The sequence below is a fragment of the Branchiostoma floridae genome, chromosome 6 (assembly GCF_000003815.2).
Source record: "Branchiostoma floridae strain S238N-H82 chromosome 6, Bfl_VNyyK, whole genome shotgun sequence".
Taxonomy (NCBI): Eukaryota; Metazoa; Chordata; class Leptocardii; order Amphioxiformes; family Branchiostomatidae; genus Branchiostoma; species Branchiostoma floridae.
The window spans coordinates 17,536,368-17,554,674 of NC_049984.1; the positions used below are offsets into that span (position 1 = coordinate 17,536,368).

The 18,307-nt window shown below is 39.7% G+C and overlaps 1 protein-coding gene across 1 annotated transcript in view; it reads right to left on the reverse strand.

Annotated features, from left to right (window-relative positions):
- Positions 1 to 286: 286 nt before the first annotated feature.
- The window catches only part of LOC118417709, a 68,043-nt gene continuing 50,022 nt past the window's right edge, over positions 287 to 18,307 (reverse strand). Inside the window, exons 40-52 of the mRNA XM_035823378.1 lie at positions 17,690 to 17,812; positions 17,005 to 17,130; positions 15,978 to 16,100; positions 14,834 to 14,962; positions 13,413 to 13,547; positions 12,129 to 12,263; positions 11,402 to 11,575; positions 10,124 to 10,185; positions 9,379 to 9,491; positions 6,778 to 6,858; positions 4,506 to 4,680; positions 2,196 to 2,347; positions 287 to 1,014 (exon numbers count right to left, since the gene is read on the reverse strand). Of these exons, the coding sequence (XP_035679271.1) occupies positions 894 to 1,014; positions 2,196 to 2,347; positions 4,506 to 4,680; positions 6,778 to 6,858; positions 9,379 to 9,491; positions 10,124 to 10,185; positions 11,402 to 11,575; positions 12,129 to 12,263; positions 13,413 to 13,547; positions 14,834 to 14,962; positions 15,978 to 16,100; positions 17,005 to 17,130; positions 17,690 to 17,812 (1,649 nt within the window). The 3' untranslated portion in view covers positions 287 to 893. The remainder of the gene's footprint in view (positions 1,015 to 2,195; positions 2,348 to 4,505; positions 4,681 to 6,777; positions 6,859 to 9,378; positions 9,492 to 10,123; positions 10,186 to 11,401; positions 11,576 to 12,128; positions 12,264 to 13,412; positions 13,548 to 14,833; positions 14,963 to 15,977; positions 16,101 to 17,004; positions 17,131 to 17,689; positions 17,813 to 18,307) is intronic.

Genomic DNA, 18,307 nt, shown 5'->3' on the forward strand with positions numbered 1-18,307 from the left:
TAAAGTTTGACAGTTTATTTTCCACGCAAGAAAAGTCAGAATGATATAGCACACACGAGATAACATTATATGTAGTTTGTATAATCATGCATATTGACTTAACTTTCTTTATTGCAGCATTTTTGAGTGCATAGTAATAAATGATTCTTTATGGCCCCAAATTTCTTAAATTTGCATCACCCTGACTGCTTCTTAACGATTTCCAATAAAAACTATTCCACAAATTCTTGATTTTTATGGTCAATTTAACCTATGTTATGACATTAACCATTTGTACCTTTTTTTGATACGCCTGCAACTTTGTATAATGTGTAAAGATTTCAAAGACAGTCATTTTCTTTTCTAAACACATATCAGGAGCATAATTTGATGGTTGACAGGTTCAGTTTCAGTCGAAAATAGCAACCTTACGCTTGCATACATTATGGCATCGTCTGTTACAGTTAGTTTCTTTTTCCCATATTGTACTGTGCATTTATCTTATATCTATGAACAATGTTCCTACAAAATGCCATTACAGCCTATCAAAATGATGTAGTATAATGTCAGATTATGGAATCTTCAATGACCAAATTTCAAATCCTCACAATGCTCTATAGCCTTACTCTAATGTTATAAACGACATTTATATTTGTCGTGAACAAGATTGTGACAAAACAGTATCAGAGACAACTTTAAATGTGTCAATAATTTCAGTTTTAATAACTGATTGTATTCTTAAATACATGCACAAATAAACTGCATAAGATATATATTATCATTTATTATCATATGAAAGTTGACATGCATTTAGACACCTTAATGTGTTGAAATATTAGGTTAGATTTAAATCTGTGTAAAGTTTCATGGCCTTCTGTTCGCATGGTTTCCACTCAGCAGTTAGTAAAGAGGACTTAGGTTTCAGAGGACCCAGCGACATTCGGGTTGGGCCAGGCCTCCCCAATCTCAGTCTCACTGGTGCTGGTGCTGGAGATGTCCCATTCATTACTGTAGGGCAGGCTGTTGGGTACAGCACTGTGGGGGTTAAAAAAATTTGAATTAGATAAATACAAGTTTTTTGACACAACTAAAAGTACAGTGACTTTTGTATGGTCAGATATAAACTATAAAAAAAGTGGATACAGAATAAATCTTAAAACTATTATAGGATAATCAGAAAAACCTCCATACAATCAAGGAATGGGGCTAAAGATGAGTCTAAACTATGTTTTCTAATCACAAAGCAATATTTTATGTATTTACCTATCTCAGCATTATGAGGGCTGTCAGATCTAAAGATATAGTAAAATCTACTTATGATATCGGGTATTTTGAAATCTGTAGTGTTTAGACATAGGAATGTGAATAACTCATTGCATAACATATCATAGATCGGGCACTCCATGACAAAATGAAATTCATTTTCATTTTGCTTTGGACAAAAATAGTCATTCTGATTACAGAAGTAAATCTGATAATTTGACTATTAATCTATTCTACATGTTTGTTTTGCTGTTCAGCTGCACAGCTATGGCTGCCCAATGAGCCTATTGACATAATCTTGGCCAGCAACAAGGACTTTTGGTAATATTTCAAGTGTTGCTCCCATTATTTGATCATGAGACCTATGATAAAACCTAATGCTTTTTTTAGAGTACTTTAAGATTTAAGACCAGATGCTCCTCAAGTCCATGTTGTTATAATAAATGATTTGGCTTTTTAACCAGGTAGCGCGCGTAGTCCAGTGGTTAGCGGCCTTGCCTCTGGAACTAGAAGCCGTGGGTTCGATCCCGGCTATGTCGCTCACCCGACATGCACGCTACCGGAAAGGGTTGCAGTCCTTAGGACAGGACGTTAAGCCGTGGTCCATTGTTCATTGTGCTTGTCGAAAAGAGCTAGGGGAATTTCCCCGGTACAATGAACCTGTAAATACTGTACATAGCGTCTGTTCTTTCTGTCACGACCAGTGGAAGATTTGCTCTTTAGTGAGCTAAAACTAGATCGAGATCACTTTCCTTTCCTTTTAACCAAAAGGATCACTGAAATAGCAGATTTCACAATAATCATCCAACAACAGGCAGACTCTGCACATCTGTTAGCAGGAAATTCCAATTTTTAAGAAATAAACATTACTTCCAAATGAATTCAATGCATTATACATGATGATAACAAACCAGACATATTCTCTAAGTTAAGAACAAGAAAAGGTTACTCACTGCTTCATGATGGCGACCACGATCCCGATGACCAGCCCAATCCCGAGGAGTGACAGCACGACGATCACCCCGATCATCCACCCTGCTGGGTAGGGTTCCTCAGGGATCAGTCCTGTGCCCAGGGTCATCTTCACCACCCTGCTACCCATCACCTGGGGTACGGGGAAGTTATGTTAGGTTTAACTTACTGTATGCGTGTACAGTCAAACCTGTCAGTAATGGCCACTCAAAACACTTGAAGATATGGTCACAATCGTCAAGAGTCTGCTAAGGACAGAATTATTAATTAATGAATGAATGAATGAAGACCTTTATTGTACAATTTTGCCCAACCGAGCTAAGTACAGGTCACAAAGTCAGGATATATACATATAAAAGTGTCACAAATCTAGTCTAACACAAAAGTTCGGCTTCTTCTTGCTTCTTGGTAATAGTGAAAATGTAGGACTGTATGGGTTTCGCTATTGTCGGTTTGTCAAAACGCATGAGAAATATAAACTTGTCAGTGCTACTCATGTGTCTAAAATGAGGGAATCTACTTTGGGGGCCACAGAAGGAGAATCATTAATATTTCGCTCAAAGGGCGCAAAGTAATTTAGGGGACAACCATGAGCCCCTAATGACCAGCTCGTTACTAGTACGAATTTGACTGTACATACATGTAATTTCTGGATCCATTTTGTATGTTTTATCTTGTCACTTTGCAACTTTTGTTGAAGATGAAAATTTACAGATACACCTGGCTGTTGATAAAACACTTCATAATGAGTAAATGATCTGTATGGAATAAATGAAGTCAATTCTGTTCCTGCACTTCAGCAAAGTTATTCCAAGAAATCATTTCATTAATGTATGATCATCACCTAGCCAAATTGCAACCAATTGTTATCTAAGAAATACATAAGGCCATTACCCCATAACTTCGTATGCTTAAGGGCTCCCATCACTATCATTAACTGTTACATGGGCTTGGTATTATGAATCTTTATTGGGTTTCGACTTTTTCTTGGGTATGCAATTTTAGCTTTATTGGATTGTCATGACGTTAATAGGACTGCAATATACGATTCATTGGCAATATTGCCCCAAGCCAAGCATGATAAGAAAAATTACCAGTCTTAAAACTTATTGATTTTCTCGCTTTCTTATCCAAAAAAGTTCATAAAAGTTTCTTTAATCAATACTTGCAATTTCCACAAAGCTTTCCTAATGTTCTTAAGTCAATAAATCAATATGCTGGTATAAAACTATCCTAAGCTTATGGAATTACCTTTAAGACAAACAACAAAAGCCTAGCTATAATGATATTGGTTGGCTAATTGTCTGCTTTTGGCAGCACACTCCTGATAAGGTTTGTCTGTAGCGTTCCATATCCAAACTTTAATAAAAGTGAAACAGACAGTGTCTGGCTCATGCATTGGGTGAGCATCTTTGCTGAATGGGTGGATTGGAAATTAAGCTGACTATCCATCATTGGAAACTTACATTGACAGCTAGGGCTGTACACACATTGTTTGAGAACTCATGAGGAACTCATACTTAAAGTTTCTGCTTTCCAATACAACATGATTTTGCTAATATTGTATTGTTATCAGATCAAGATGTGGCCTCAGCGTTTAATTTTTGTCCCTCCCTTTCTCTGTTGGGGGTGGTGCAGTGCTGTCTATCTATGGAACGTATTGGAAGGCATTCACCACAAATTAAAGTTGGTTGTGTATGTCACAAATGAAAAATTTCAAAACTAAGTTCAATTCAGATTTCAAGTCAACTTCCATTGTTACATCTGAGATTTTAAGCTTAAGACAATTTATTTCCATGACATGAAGTTCAGATTTTCTGGATGCACAGGGTGAAATTTTTCTCCATCACAACAAATTTCCTTTCTAGGATGGAGAAACGTTTCACGGAAGAGCACGCTACAGTCACGCTTAGTGCTTTCCCAAGCATTCTATGGAAGAATAGGTTGCAAAAGGCTTGGTGAAAGAGAATTGAAATAAGCCTCAAAACACCCCTCTTGACTGAAGTTTGAATGCATGAGGCAGAACTCAAGTCCACCCTCTCCAGATCATCATACATTCATACTGTTAAGTGTGAAATATTTCCAGTCATTTTATGTTCCTGTTTCTCTGTGGCGTGGGGACATTCTTTGGCATTTTCTATAGACTACAAACTCAACACCATGCTCTGTTTTGCTTTGCATTTCTATGGTTTTTGCAACACTTACATCAAACATAACAGAAACTTCCTTTTCCCTCATTATGCTAAATTCAATCCCTGCAAACTTGATATTATTTACAGCACTCCACTCACCCCCTCCATGCCCTCATGGTCATAGCTCTCCTGATGGGCATTAAGTGCAGCTTTTAGGACGTCCTTCTCCAGGTGGGTGAAGGTGGGCACGGGATCGACGTTGTGATGCTGCAAGCTCTCATCCCAGGAGGAGCACAGGTCATTCACTACCAGCGGGGTCACCATCACCGCAACTCTGCGGGGAAAATAACAAGAAGGTACTGATAAAGAAGAAGACCTTTCTTTGACATTTTTTCCCAATTGTGCAAAGTTAAGGTACTGTGTGATGTTTGATTCTTATCAGTGTGAATCATCCCAAAACTTGACCTTGTTGAAAAGTGGCCACAATGGCCCCAAAGAAGCCATCAAGATTAAACAAAGGCTTTGACTTGACTTAAAGATAAGAGTTTACAAAGACGTATTTCTGTGTAAAGCATACAAGCTAGTGTGAGTACTGTAATCCATTGTGTGAATTTCTTGCTTCTTTGTATACAACATGTAGATGGAATTGTTCAAATTTTCAGATTTTTTTTATCAAAGCACATATAACAAGTGTAACTGAACATGTCTGTAATTACGTATCATAATTGCATGAAGTGAAAAAAACATAGTAGATGGATTCTGTCTATGCTGTGTTTTTAAAAATATTGTACCACCACTGATCTTGAGTCAGACCATGAAACAACTGTTACAATGACAGTGATAAATTTAAATTAAGTTGCAATTGGGGGGGCAGGTAGTTTTGAGATTGGGGAATACATTGTGTTAACTCAGACCCTACTTTGCCGTTCTTGGAACTGCTGGCTTATTTCTACTGTTAAGGACGTCAAAGTAAGTTGGCTGAAAGAGCAGCATATGAACCTACTATACAAAGATGATTTACAGTTAGGGTCAACATGGAGCAGCTTTTATTTACTGATGATAAATACTGATGGTCTGAAAAATATCTGATAAGTCATCCTGAGTGCAAATTATTATTCTTTATTGACAATCACATAGGTCAGCACATTTCATGCCCCACAAACAGGAAATTCTGCAGCAAGGTTGGCCTTCAAATACCTTTGGGTGATACCTCACCATTACAAACCTTCCTTTATGACAATGGTTCTGAAAGAAAGGAATTGGTTCTGCATTCTAACACTGTACCCAAGATGCAGTCAATAACAACCCCCTACAGCCTTAAAAAGGCCAAGGGACCATTACATTTTTCTCTCAAATGCTACCATACAATGTATGATTCACCATTTCAGTCAAAAGTGCTGTGAAAGCTCTTGGTGCTTTCAGCTTGGTGGTCAACTGTAGAGCATTTATGGATGGTCTTTTATCAAGGCACTTCAAGAGCATAGTGGACTTGAAGTGCTTTCTATGCAATATTTGAGAAACCCTCAACAGCAGATAGAGATCTCTATATTAAGTAGCACTACTAATGGAATAAATTATACTGCTTCAAAATCAAAAATACATGCCTGCTAATGTTTTTGTAGTCCCCCTGTTGCCTACTTTCAACTTTTGGCTGTGCAGCAAAAAACTGTATCATCCATTTACGTACCAACCTGATGAAAGTATTCATGTATTGCTAAAAGGATCGCTGAGGCCAAGGTGCTTTGCTTGAATACTGATCAACTTTTCCTGAGATGTCTAAAACATATCTGATATAAATATAACGTGAAATTTGTCAGCTTCCACCCAATCACAATAGCTATTGTGGTCAGGTTGATGTTCTTTATTAATAAGTAGCACCTTTTATCTTTTTATGTTGGTTTGATTCATCACTTGTTTTGAATACGTTTATGTCAATGATTTTTCTATTTCTATTTTCGGACACTCACTAGACTATGACAATGTAGCTCTGCACTGAAGTTAGTAACTTACATTTACAGTGCTACGTCTGGACAGAAGGTAAAAGTAGTCTTTTCTTTTTACCTCCCAAACCGAAGTCAGGTACCAATTTTTACACCTGGGTGAAGTGAGGAAGGTCATGTAAAGTGCCTTTCCCAAGAACACAATGTCAGGGGCATGGCAAGTATTGAACTCTGGACCTCTAGATTCCAAGTCAAATGCTCTACCGGTTACGCCATACACGACGCCACCTGTCTATGCATTTGAGTGTTGTATCAAGAAGTGGTTGCTTGTAGGCATCAGACTGGAACAAATTTTATGTTACCTTCTATTCGATCCAGAAGAGAATCCAGAACCATTCACTGACGGTATTACTCCTTACTGTCTAGATGTTGTTATTTACACACATGCAAATTAACAGTAAATAGATAACAAACAATGAAAAAGTACTCACTCCAATTCCTCCTCGAGCACCAATGGGAATCCTGGGAGGAACTTGACCTGTGACCCTGACACCAGCGAACCAGATCCAGGCCTGAAAACAGAAAACAACACAACTTGGCTTTGAACTTTTCAGCCTCCCCAGAGGGCTTTGAAAAACGCAGTCAGGCAATATGCTTTCACCCTGGTTAAATAAACAGTAAACAAACAAACAAACTTCATGTGAGGCAAAACATGTGTCAGTGTTCAAAAGATAAGACAACAAAAACTAGCCATTTTGTATGGAAATGGGTATGTCTATGGTGCTGAAAATATGACTGCAGTTACTAAGACACAGTATTCCATCTTAAGGCCACACCAATTTAATTTCTTGGTTCACGGATTTTTTCATAAAAAATATGGAGCAAGAGGGTGAAATGTTTGTTTGTTTGTTTGTTTATTTTTATTTATCCAGGGGTACATGTCGCCTGACCGGCGTTTTTCAAAGATCCCTGGGGGGAAACCCCGTACATACATAACAATAAATGATAACAGTTTAAAATCAAATACATGGTGACTCAGCAAGAATCGGCAAATGATAACGCAATTTAACTAAGACAAAATAAGGCAAATCAATTGTGCACATTAATCCTAATACAACTCGAAATCATAAATGAAATCAAATAAGTAATGGAATTTGCATACCAATGTGAACAGAAAAACAAAGACGTGACAGATTACATATCAGATCATGTGGTACTCTGTTGTGTAGATGGTTTTGAAAGTAGAGATGGATGATGCTGTTCTTAAGTGTGCAGGTAGCGAGTTCCACAAAGCTGCACCGGAAAACGAGAGAGACTTCTTCTTGTATTGTAACCGTGTTCTTGGTAGTTGAAGCCCCCCCTGTGTACTGTGCCGGGTGTGGTGTGAATGTGTGTCAGCAGATGTAGTGAACAAATGTGATATGTGTGGAGGAAACATACCGTTGAGAGCCTTGAACATGAAAACAGCCTTAGCTCTTCTGTGGTGCTGTGCTACAGGGGTCCAGCCGAGTAAGTTCAAGACAGTTTCCCGAGAAGTGTAGTGGTCGCACCCTAATATCACCCTGCCCGCCCTATATTGCAACTTTTGGAGTTTGTCGATGGCCCCTTTACCTCCCTGGTCCCATACAGTACTGCAATATTGAATGTGGGGGAGGAACAGACTAGTGTAGATTGTCAACAGCGCTTGTCTGTTTAGGTATGGCCTTAAACACTTCATGATGCCAATTATCTGCGACAGTTTCTTATTGACATGGAGAAAGTGGTCATTCCACAGTAGGGCCTTGTCTATGACAACTCCTAAGTACTTAAAGGTGCCCACTTGCTCCAGCTCTGTGTCATCTAGAATGAGCTGCAGTTGCTGGTCAGTAGCTTTGGACTTGTGTGATCCCACCAACATTGATTTGCATTTCAAAGGGTTAAGGGATAGTTTGTTAGCGACGAACCAGTGCATGAGTCGGGTGCAGTCATTCTGTAGGGTCTCCTGAATTGTCTGTATGCTGCGATGGGAGAAGTAGACAATCGTGTCATCTGCATACATAGCTACTCTACATGACTGTACACAATTAGGCAGGTCATTGATATAAACAATAAATAGGAGGGGTCCAAGAATGGACCCCTGGGGTACTCCACAGGTCACACAGGATGTATTGGATAAGATTGAGTTAACGCAGGTCCGCTGCAATCTACCGGTCAGGTATGATTTGAACCAACTACAAGCCATTTCGTCGACCCCATAGGCTTTGAGTTTATCCAAAAGAATGTCGTGGTAAATAAAAAAAAAAATAAAAATAAAAATGAAAATTGTAAAACGACTAATCCAAAACATAAAGAAAAAATGTTTTCAGCTTGAAAAAAGTACAAAAACACTATTATTGTACAGTAGCAGCACCTGTACCCACACTTTAAGGAGCTTATAATATAAAGGCCAATTTGCTACACGCTTCATTAATGGTGAAAATTTGCTGAGTGGTAATTTTTATTTTTATTTTTATTTTCAAAAAATAGGAGCGAGCAAATCCGTGAACCAGGAAATTAAATTGGTGTGGCCTAAGGTACAAAGACTTCTGATCAATAGTCAGTGAAGCAACGAAGCAATGAATGAAAGGGACCAAACAACTTCAAGACATAGTTAGGCCACACTGGCTTAATTTCATGGATGACATCCTCTGGAGACCCCATAACATGCGTGCGGGCGGGTGAAGAAAAAAATCCAGCAAAAAAACAACAATTGCCAAACCACAAGACTAAACAGCTAGTCCATTCGTTTCTAGACTTGGTTTGTCTCATTTTACCTCCAGTAAGACTGTAAGAGACAATCATTCCTATTTATATGATGAATATATTGCAATACCTGTTTGAAGAGGGAGCAAGGGCACTATACCCTGACCATGTGCCCCTTAACCCTGGAGAGCAAATGCTCTGGCAAGCAGAAAATTCTGATTGACCAGGTATACTCTTGGGTGGCCACAGTTGCTTTTTGGAGAACAAGCGAAAGTCAATGTGCACGTGGATGTTTTTCATTAAATAACTGACCGTGACCGTGTGGCCTTACCAACGAGATAAAATGCAGCAAGGAACACTACGGAATTTACCTTGCCCCCTGAGGAGTAGTTGGGCAGCAGGCAGCATAGTTCCAGGCCTTCTCGCAGTAACTGTTCACAGCATTCACCACCAGGCGTCGGAACTCTTCCTCCTTCTTGACCCACTGGGGAAAAAATTAGAAGGAACTTCATCAAAACAAGATTTCATGTCCAGACGATAACACTAAAATATGCTAATCTATCAATCGGATGTATGTAAGAAGTATGAACAGTTCAGAAAGAATAATATTTATTGATTCTGTAAAGTCATTATGCAACAACGTGGGTTTAATATATGATTATCTTAAAGTTGATTTGTGGAGGCTTCAAGTTCTTTTACAGTGGCTTTAATCAAAGGAAGATTTTTTTAGAATCAAGCCTTTTTTTGCAGAAATACAATAATATAGCAAAAAAATGCTGGTAAAGTAAAAAAGAAAAACAAAGGCCTATACAGTCAATAGGTCCTAGATTTTTATAGCCAAATCTTGGATAGATACAATGTGGGGGTGTCCTGGACAAAATTGTTACTGTGAAAAGAGGTTTTATGCCTCCATTTGCATGCTAACAATCATGAAGTCTTAGTCATTACTACATATCAAACACACTAACATTTTCTGCAGTGCTCTCACTTTCATGTTTCAGAGTGCAATCCCCCTGGCTGCAAGGTTTCGTTAGGCTGCAGCTAGCTGGGCTAAGATAAACTATATAATGGCCTTGCTCTCCTGGCCTAGAAAGCCTGTATTACTCTATCACTTACCTCCAGGGCTGTCATGGATTCAAATGTCACATGGACTGACTTTTCATCAGCATCCCAGTCAACTGAGAGGAAGAAAAAATATGTGATCATCCATCCATAAGTTTTTTTCTTCAGTCAGGGAGTTGATTTCACACTTCCAGAAATCTTTTAAATCAAAATCTTCTCAAAAGAGATTGTAAAAAAACACAGTCACACAATGCTAGGACTGTTGATCATGAATGCTGTTCAGTATAAAGCTGCAGTATGTAAACCCAACCCTGATTGAAAAGTAAAACTTCCTGCTGGAAAACCATTTCCTTTCAGCAAAATACAAAATACATTATAAGTCATGTACCTCTTAAACTTCTTATCAGCTGTCAGAACTGAGAAGAAAATGCTCTGGCGCCGGAATAACGGTGAGCTATTTGTCAAAACCCATTGGTTTGATGGCAAAGGATTGCACTTGCTAGGAAAGCTTATTTGAATGGAAGATAATGGCCATCTATCCGTATCCTTTTGAATTGCCATGAATTCCTGGTTGCTTCTGCTGTAGAGAGATACAGGCGAGCTAGGTAGACGCTAATGCTTTACCTACACACTACACAAGATCCTAGCCTCAGCAAAAAGTCCTTCTCTCAAGACAAATTGTCTTAAAGATGCCATTGCTGAAAGGCTGAAATGGGACAATTTTTCCTTTCCGTGCAACTTTCAGAGCAAACCTGAGATTACTAACTGTCAGAAAAGATGGTATGATGGATGAGTCAGTAAAACACTGAAAGTGCTAATGCACTGAAGGTAGTAATTTTTCTATCTTTGGCATCACCATGACACATATAATCGCTTTCACTGGTTGAAACATGAATGGCTCACAACAATGATGGAAGTGGGAGTCACTAATGTCCTAAGGAAGGTTGTTGTAGAGCTACTGAAAATTGGCAGGTTAGTACAAATGGCTGTGCACAAAGAACTTTAATACCCACGATGACGTGTGAAGTTGAGCCACAAAAATCATGTCTTTACAGACTGTAAATGTGGCATTAACAATCATCATGGAGAAAAATTCATCGTCATTACCATCGCAGTTGGATCCCGTGGCACATCTGATACAATATATTGGCTTTCGCAAAATGTAAGAAACAGAGATGAGCACTGCCCTACATGTCAAGTGCTTGCTACACAAGTTATGTTGGGAGGTACTGTTATGAAAAAATTCTAACCTTGTGTTACTGTACTTATTGATTTCAATTTACATACTATAAAAGTGAACACAAACAAAAGAAAATCAATAATCAACATTACCATTGCAGTTGGACCTGGCACACAGTACCGTCTGAGTTTCCGAGCCTCGACAGGGGGCGCCATTGAATGACGGGGCAGGGTTGTTGCAGCGTCGGCGCCGTGTCATGGCCGAGTAGTCACAGTGCTTCTGACACACGTGGTATTGGCCCCATGAGCCCCAATGTCCATTGTTCTCTGTAGGAAGGAAGACAGAAAGATGTACATGTGCATGTATGGTGAAGTTAGTTGACAATCATGATTTGTTCAATAAGACATGATAAAGTCAAACCTGGCCAAGAAACCACCTGGCACATATAACCACCCCCAGTCACAAACCACGTTAAAACAGTCCTACTATTTACATAGTTAACCCCACCCTCCCTGTCCTTAGCAACCATTATTCCTCAGTTTCTTGAGGGGTTACTGAATCCAGGTTTGACTTTATTGTGGGGTTTAAGCCCCAAGTTTAAAAGCTAGCTTCTTGCATCAAGCGTTGACTTCTAGTCCTGGAATCAGACCTCATCTTGCTTGACTTTGCTTGACTTTAGGCTCCAAGGGTGTATGTGCAGCTCGCCACGCCTGCACCAGCTTTTGATTGCATGATGATTAAAAGCTATTAGGAAACATAGTGTGTATGGTCACATTTGTGACGGTAAGCTCACTACCCTAACGGTGTGTGTACTTGTCTGTGAAATAGATAGATAGCTTCGTTCTTTTCGGAGCTTGCAAAGAAGCGAAAGTCCCCTACCTGTGCAGGCCATGTTGTCGATGTCAGAGATGTAGAAGGAGGATGTGCACTCACACCTGAAGCTGCCCCTGGTGTTCACACACCTGGCATTGACTCCACAAGGTGAGGTGGACGTCGTGTTACATTCGTTGATGTCTGCAAGGAAAATAAAAATTATGTGCTTCTCTCAAGTCGTCTTCTTATCTTTCATGATGAAGTTCACAACTTAACAGTTGCTGGGGGCTTTCCTGGCTTTTTGCAGTATCTGTGTCCCAGCCTTTGAATTGCAGTTTATTGAGCATAACTTAAGGCAGTTATGATCAAACAGATTCTGACAATTTGCTGAGCCAGTCTCTTACAGTATATAGATTGATTTTTTTAAACATCTCACCAAGAGTAATCTTCATCATCTATCCATGACACCCACTGGATCAAATAAGCAAATTCAATTTTATGTTTATTTTCAATTTGATATCATGTGGTTAGACATATATAAGTTATCAAAAACTGTACAATCAAGCAACTTGTGGTTATACACATGTACATGTAGCTTCATCCCATTCTGCCGAGTCTGCAGCAGAGTAGCTTTTATCTCATAGAATTACGAGGGGCGTTCAATAAGTAATGCCCCTGACCCATTTTCCATAGCAGGAGATAAATGAAACTTGGCACAGTTATTAGTCTTTCTCTTCATAGGAACCACCCAGAGTTATGCATTTCTCCCATCGTTTGATGCAGCTCTGGACGCCGTTTTTGTAGGACACCCCAGGTTGGTCCTCCAACAGATGCCTCATCAATGGCAGAAGAGGGACGACCAGGTCTGGGAGCTGTTTCCGCAGACTTCCGGACATGTTTGAATTCAGGATGCCAGCGTTTTACAAGGTCATATGATGGGGCATCATCACCATAAGTTTCTTTCATTTCATCAAAAATCTTCTTTGGTGTGCGTCCTTTCAAATACAAAAACCGGATCACTGCGTGACACTCAACTGGTTCCATTTCACACCTGGTCCATTTCGCACCTGACTCAGTTCAAACACAAGTAAATCAAAAACCACAATTAGTTCAGAGCTGTTTTTTGCAACATAACCTATAAAGATATGAATCATAAAACAGACAAAATTTCATCTAGATCAGACAACTGGAAGTGGGTCAGGGGCATTACTTATTGACCGCCCCTCGTACTTGTCACAGGTTGTATCATATACAGTAGACCCCCTCCTGGGTTGTTGGGCAAAAGCGAGAGACAGTAGAAGATTTGATAACATTGTTATATACATTGCTCTACCAGTATAAGAGACTTACCAACACAGTCCTTCCCGTTGACCAGATGGTACCCTTGGTGACACTTGCAGGAGTCTGGTCCCTGTCCTGGCTTCTTCACACACTCATGGTCACAGTCTGCTCTCTCTGGGTACATGCAGTCATACCCACTCTTAACTGTGGAGGCATAACATTACACTCATTAAATACAACTCTTTTACACAACTCATGATCATATATATAGTGGGTACATGCACTCATACCCACAGTGAAAACTAAAGGGGAATCACAGCTGAACAAACAGAAGAATAGGGATTGTTAGGCCACAAAAATTTAACTTGTTGGTTCTCAGATCTAAAGCAAATTGCTGAGTATGAGGTGAAAGACTTGCATCTGAAATCACATACATGGAGTTTCAGGGATTGAATATAAGTCATTTTATCTATATCAAATTGAAAATTCATATTTGTTACACTGAGATATAACATGCATTGGCATAATACCGGTAGTAAGACTTATACCGGTAGATTAAAAATACTGGAACTTAAAGAGATCTACACATGCAACAATTATAGTTAATTCTGAGCTGTGCACACTTCAGACATCTAGGTGTCCAATACATCATTTACAAAGCATCGATAACAATGCATTCGAAGACAACAAGGCCAAAAGTTTTCAGTATCTTTTTCGGGGTAGGCAGCTTGTCGTGGGACAAACACACTGTCACATTCATTGCCAAATTTATAGATCATATTTACACATGCTCACGGCACAAGACGAACATGATTCAACAACAATCTTGAATTTCTGTTGGTGACCTACAACTCATGTAAAAGTGTGAAGAACCGTTGCATAATAGCCCGGATCTACGACTGAATGGGCAAAATTGAACGTACGCAGCCATTTTCCCGCCATTTTTATATCTACGCTAGCAGTGAAGTGTTACGTCATAGCGGTTGTGACGGACAGGAGTTAAATGAAAATTCTTGACAGTATACGTCCGTTTTCTCATGACATTTTGTATGCTCATGCAGGTTTATGTTTTATGCATTTACTGACAGAAAAGGAAGGAACATCAGAGGATGTATAAATGTACATAGCGGCAGTTAATTGTGCCGTGTTTCTTCTTACCGGTATTTTGTACCCCCTCCCAACCACGCGTCCGTTCGCCGTGTAATTCCGCGACGTGTTACAATTACAATATTACGCTTTTAGCAGGACAAGAGTGGCAGAAAAGTTACACAGAAGAAGTGGCAAGGGTAAGCTATAACAGCAACATGTAACTGGAGAAAATGATGCGTTGACAATTTGTCAAATCAGTATGGCTAGAGAAATCGTTGTCAACGTACCGGTATTATGATAATAGATGTTACACAAGACTACCACATTTCATCACACTTTTACAAAACAGCTAAGTGATTTTAATAGCAGGATGCAATGATTGTAATCATGGGGGTACATACTGGCACACTCTCTGCCCCTAACCAGGTCGTACTGTTCAGGACAGGTGCAGTAGTAACTTGCCAGGGTGTTGACACACTGGGCCACGCCCGTGCACCTGTTTAGGTCAGGTCTGCTGCACTCATCAATGTCTGGAATGGAGAAGAATCATTCCTAAAGTGTTGTGAAGTGAAAACAGACCCAGCCTAGAGAATAGGTGGCATATCTACATCTACATCTACATGTACATTGTAATAACCCCAAGTAACCCATCCCCATCAGGACCAAAGTAGGGGAAATTTGAGGTCCTTGGCTAAGGCATAATCTAGACACAGTTTTTACCGATATCTGTGGATATGTCGGGAGGGATCTGGAACGTTGGCTGCGGGACACCCATGGCGCTTGGAGTCATATAGCCTAATGAGCCCGCATTATATGCTAATGAGCCCCCCAAAGTCGGGACGCATCTACACGCACGCGGAAGTTGTCGGGGACCCCTGCTAAGCCATTGGGGACCCCTGCTAAGCTATCGGGCGAATGCTCCAGACCAAATTTTGCCAATATCTTCATGGCGATATTGCAGTTCCATCTAGATGCTGAAAAAAAGCTGTCGGCGAGAGGTTGTTGGCTCGCAGATATCGGGAAAAACTGTGTCTAGATCATGCCTAAGGTAGCCATGCTCCCAGCCTGGCGCAGAAGGACCCAACACTGGGAGCCGTCACGACTGCAATAGGTAGGGCATTCCACTCTGGTACTGTTCGTGGAAAAAAGAAGTACAAACATGTACATCATATCTATAAGTTATAACCATAAAATTGTATTCTGATGACATAAGGGATGTGGCCAAGTGATAACATGGAGAAGGACAAAGGAGCAAGTCTTTCAGGAGATTGGATGATTACATCTCTTATTTTGATAAACTTCTAATCCTGTAAGGCTAGTTGTCAAAGGTTTAAACATTTAACAAAAATTTACATACAATAGGACAACAGGAGCTATAACCACTAGCAGCTTACATCAGTCAATGAAGAACAGTGAGGGCCCCGACAGCCCAACTCAGGGTATCCTGCTATAATCATGTAGAGAACATGCATATGATGATGATGAAAGACAAATTGTCCATCCGATATTTCATGATTATTAGGTGTCAGATAATGAAGCACTGACCAATACAGTCCCGTCCGTTGGCCCCAAGTTTCATGCCCTGTCGGCAGTGGCACCTCAGGCTGCCCATGGTGTTCTCGCAGGTGCCTGCACAGCCACCATTTCCAATGGCACACTCGTCCACATCTGTAAAAAAAATTTGCTTGTTTTACTCATTGACCACACATTGCAGTATTTGGAGATTTACACACTGTGTAAATGAGAACATGATGATGCTCTTGTCTACTATAGATCGTTCATGCCAGGTTAAAAGTCTGAAAGAACAGAAAAAAATCAAATTCATTGTAAAGTTTACAGTGAAATATATATTTTTTTGTTCATCAAGATCATCTCTTTGTATTAGCCTTCTTTGACTTGAGCAACCATTTCTTTATGCTATATTGCACCCAAATTAATGAGGAAAATAAACTTGAATAAGTGATTGGTTTGATTATAGCCATGACCATACAGTAACAGCTATTATGGCTGAAATGGTGTACGGTCTATGATAAATTGTAGGCAAAACAAAATAATCATCAGTTGAAATCAAGACAATTAAGATATGCTCTAAGACTTACTCTTGACAAGTAGAACACTTTTTAGTAAAAATGATAAACAACATCAGGGCTCAAAATACCACCTGCATAAGCAACTTAGTGCAGGTAGAATTGCAGCTGTGCAGCTATTTCTGGTGTCTACCTGCAGCTAATTGTAACCTGCACTGGTCCATGTACTGTTTTTTTTTACGTTAAATGTCTTATGATGCAGGTGTATGTGGATTGCTATTAACTGCACTGTTACCACCTATAAAGTATAAAGAAAAGAAAATAGCAATGGTTCCTGAACAATTCTAGTACAATCCATACTTGCCAAACTCAGAGTGGTGCAAGTAAAATTTGTCTGGTGCATGTAATTTTGAATGTTACCTGCACCAGTGCAGGTATGCAGAAAAAAGTATTTCGAGCCCTGAACATGATATCTAAACAGGAATAAAAGTTGACAGATGATACAATTACAACACAAGTGGCACTCCGTGAGTGGCACTTCCTACCTGCACAGACGAGTCCGTCCCCTTCGTACCCCGGCAGACACCTGCAGGTGTACCCGCCCACGGTGTTGATACACTCAGCCCGGCGGGAACAGGTGTTGTCTTCAGGCAGTACACACTCATTCTTGTCTGAATGGTAAGGATATCAGTGATGTTTATTGCTGTGTGAGTAGTTTCATCAGGTTGTTTAAACACTGCATACTGGGGTGACTTGTACACAGCAAAACAGTTAACACTCACAAAGAGGCAACGATGGTAAAACCTGTCTATATCTTCTTTTTCAGTGCACTCAATCTTGAAGAAGATTATTAAATTATTGACCACTCAAGGGAACATGGTCACATTAGACAGGTGGTCTATACCATTGGCAACAGGATTTGTCATGCTACTAGGTCAATGCACTCAATGCACAAAATCTATTTGTAATTGTAGTTCTTATTTTGCACAAGATAAAAGTAACATTATAGTGCAAATTCGTGAAATGTAGATGAAAGTGCTGGGGTAAGACAGACTGAGACAAATCTACATACTTAGGTCTTCCCATCTAGTTTACCGAAAAAAAATTACCAAGGCATGTAGTTGAATTTCAGTTTTGTCTATAGTTTTGTCTAAGGAACCACAGAGCAGACGCACTGTATGCAGACATGCTAACTTGAGAAGAGTTTTGACTGTATACTCTCTCTCTTACCTATGCAGGAATATCCATCAGGCCCAATCTCGTAACCACGACGACAGGAGCACCAGTACGAGCCAATGGTGTTGTGGCACTCCTGCTCACAGCTCCCATTGTCTACAGCACACTCGTCTACATCTGTGGAAACAAATTAGAAGCACTGTGACTCGTCATTTTTTTGTAATTACATAGAGATGTAAGTCATCTGATATACCTTCAAGTTGGTGATAACACCTCAAACACATGTAAATACTGCTTAGGCCTATGTCACATTTCCAAACCAGGGCCCAGCCCAGCAGATTTTGGGAACAAAAAGTATGATATAAAAGTCAACAAACTACATGAGACGTAAAGAGCATAGTCGTGGGCATTATTTGAGTATATTTTTACGTAATACTTTAAATTTATCATTCTTCGTTTTCCACAAACAGCCTGGCCAGGCTCCATTTTGGAAAATGTAACATTAGCCTTAAGATATTTCATTCCTTCTGGGAATGTTATTATATACATATATAAGGCTTTTAATTTGACATAATCTGCGCCATGTTGGATTACAGCGTACGTCTGTTAACAACACGAAGATGCTTCTGCTAAATTCAATTCCCCGCCAACAGGATTCAAATTATAATTAGT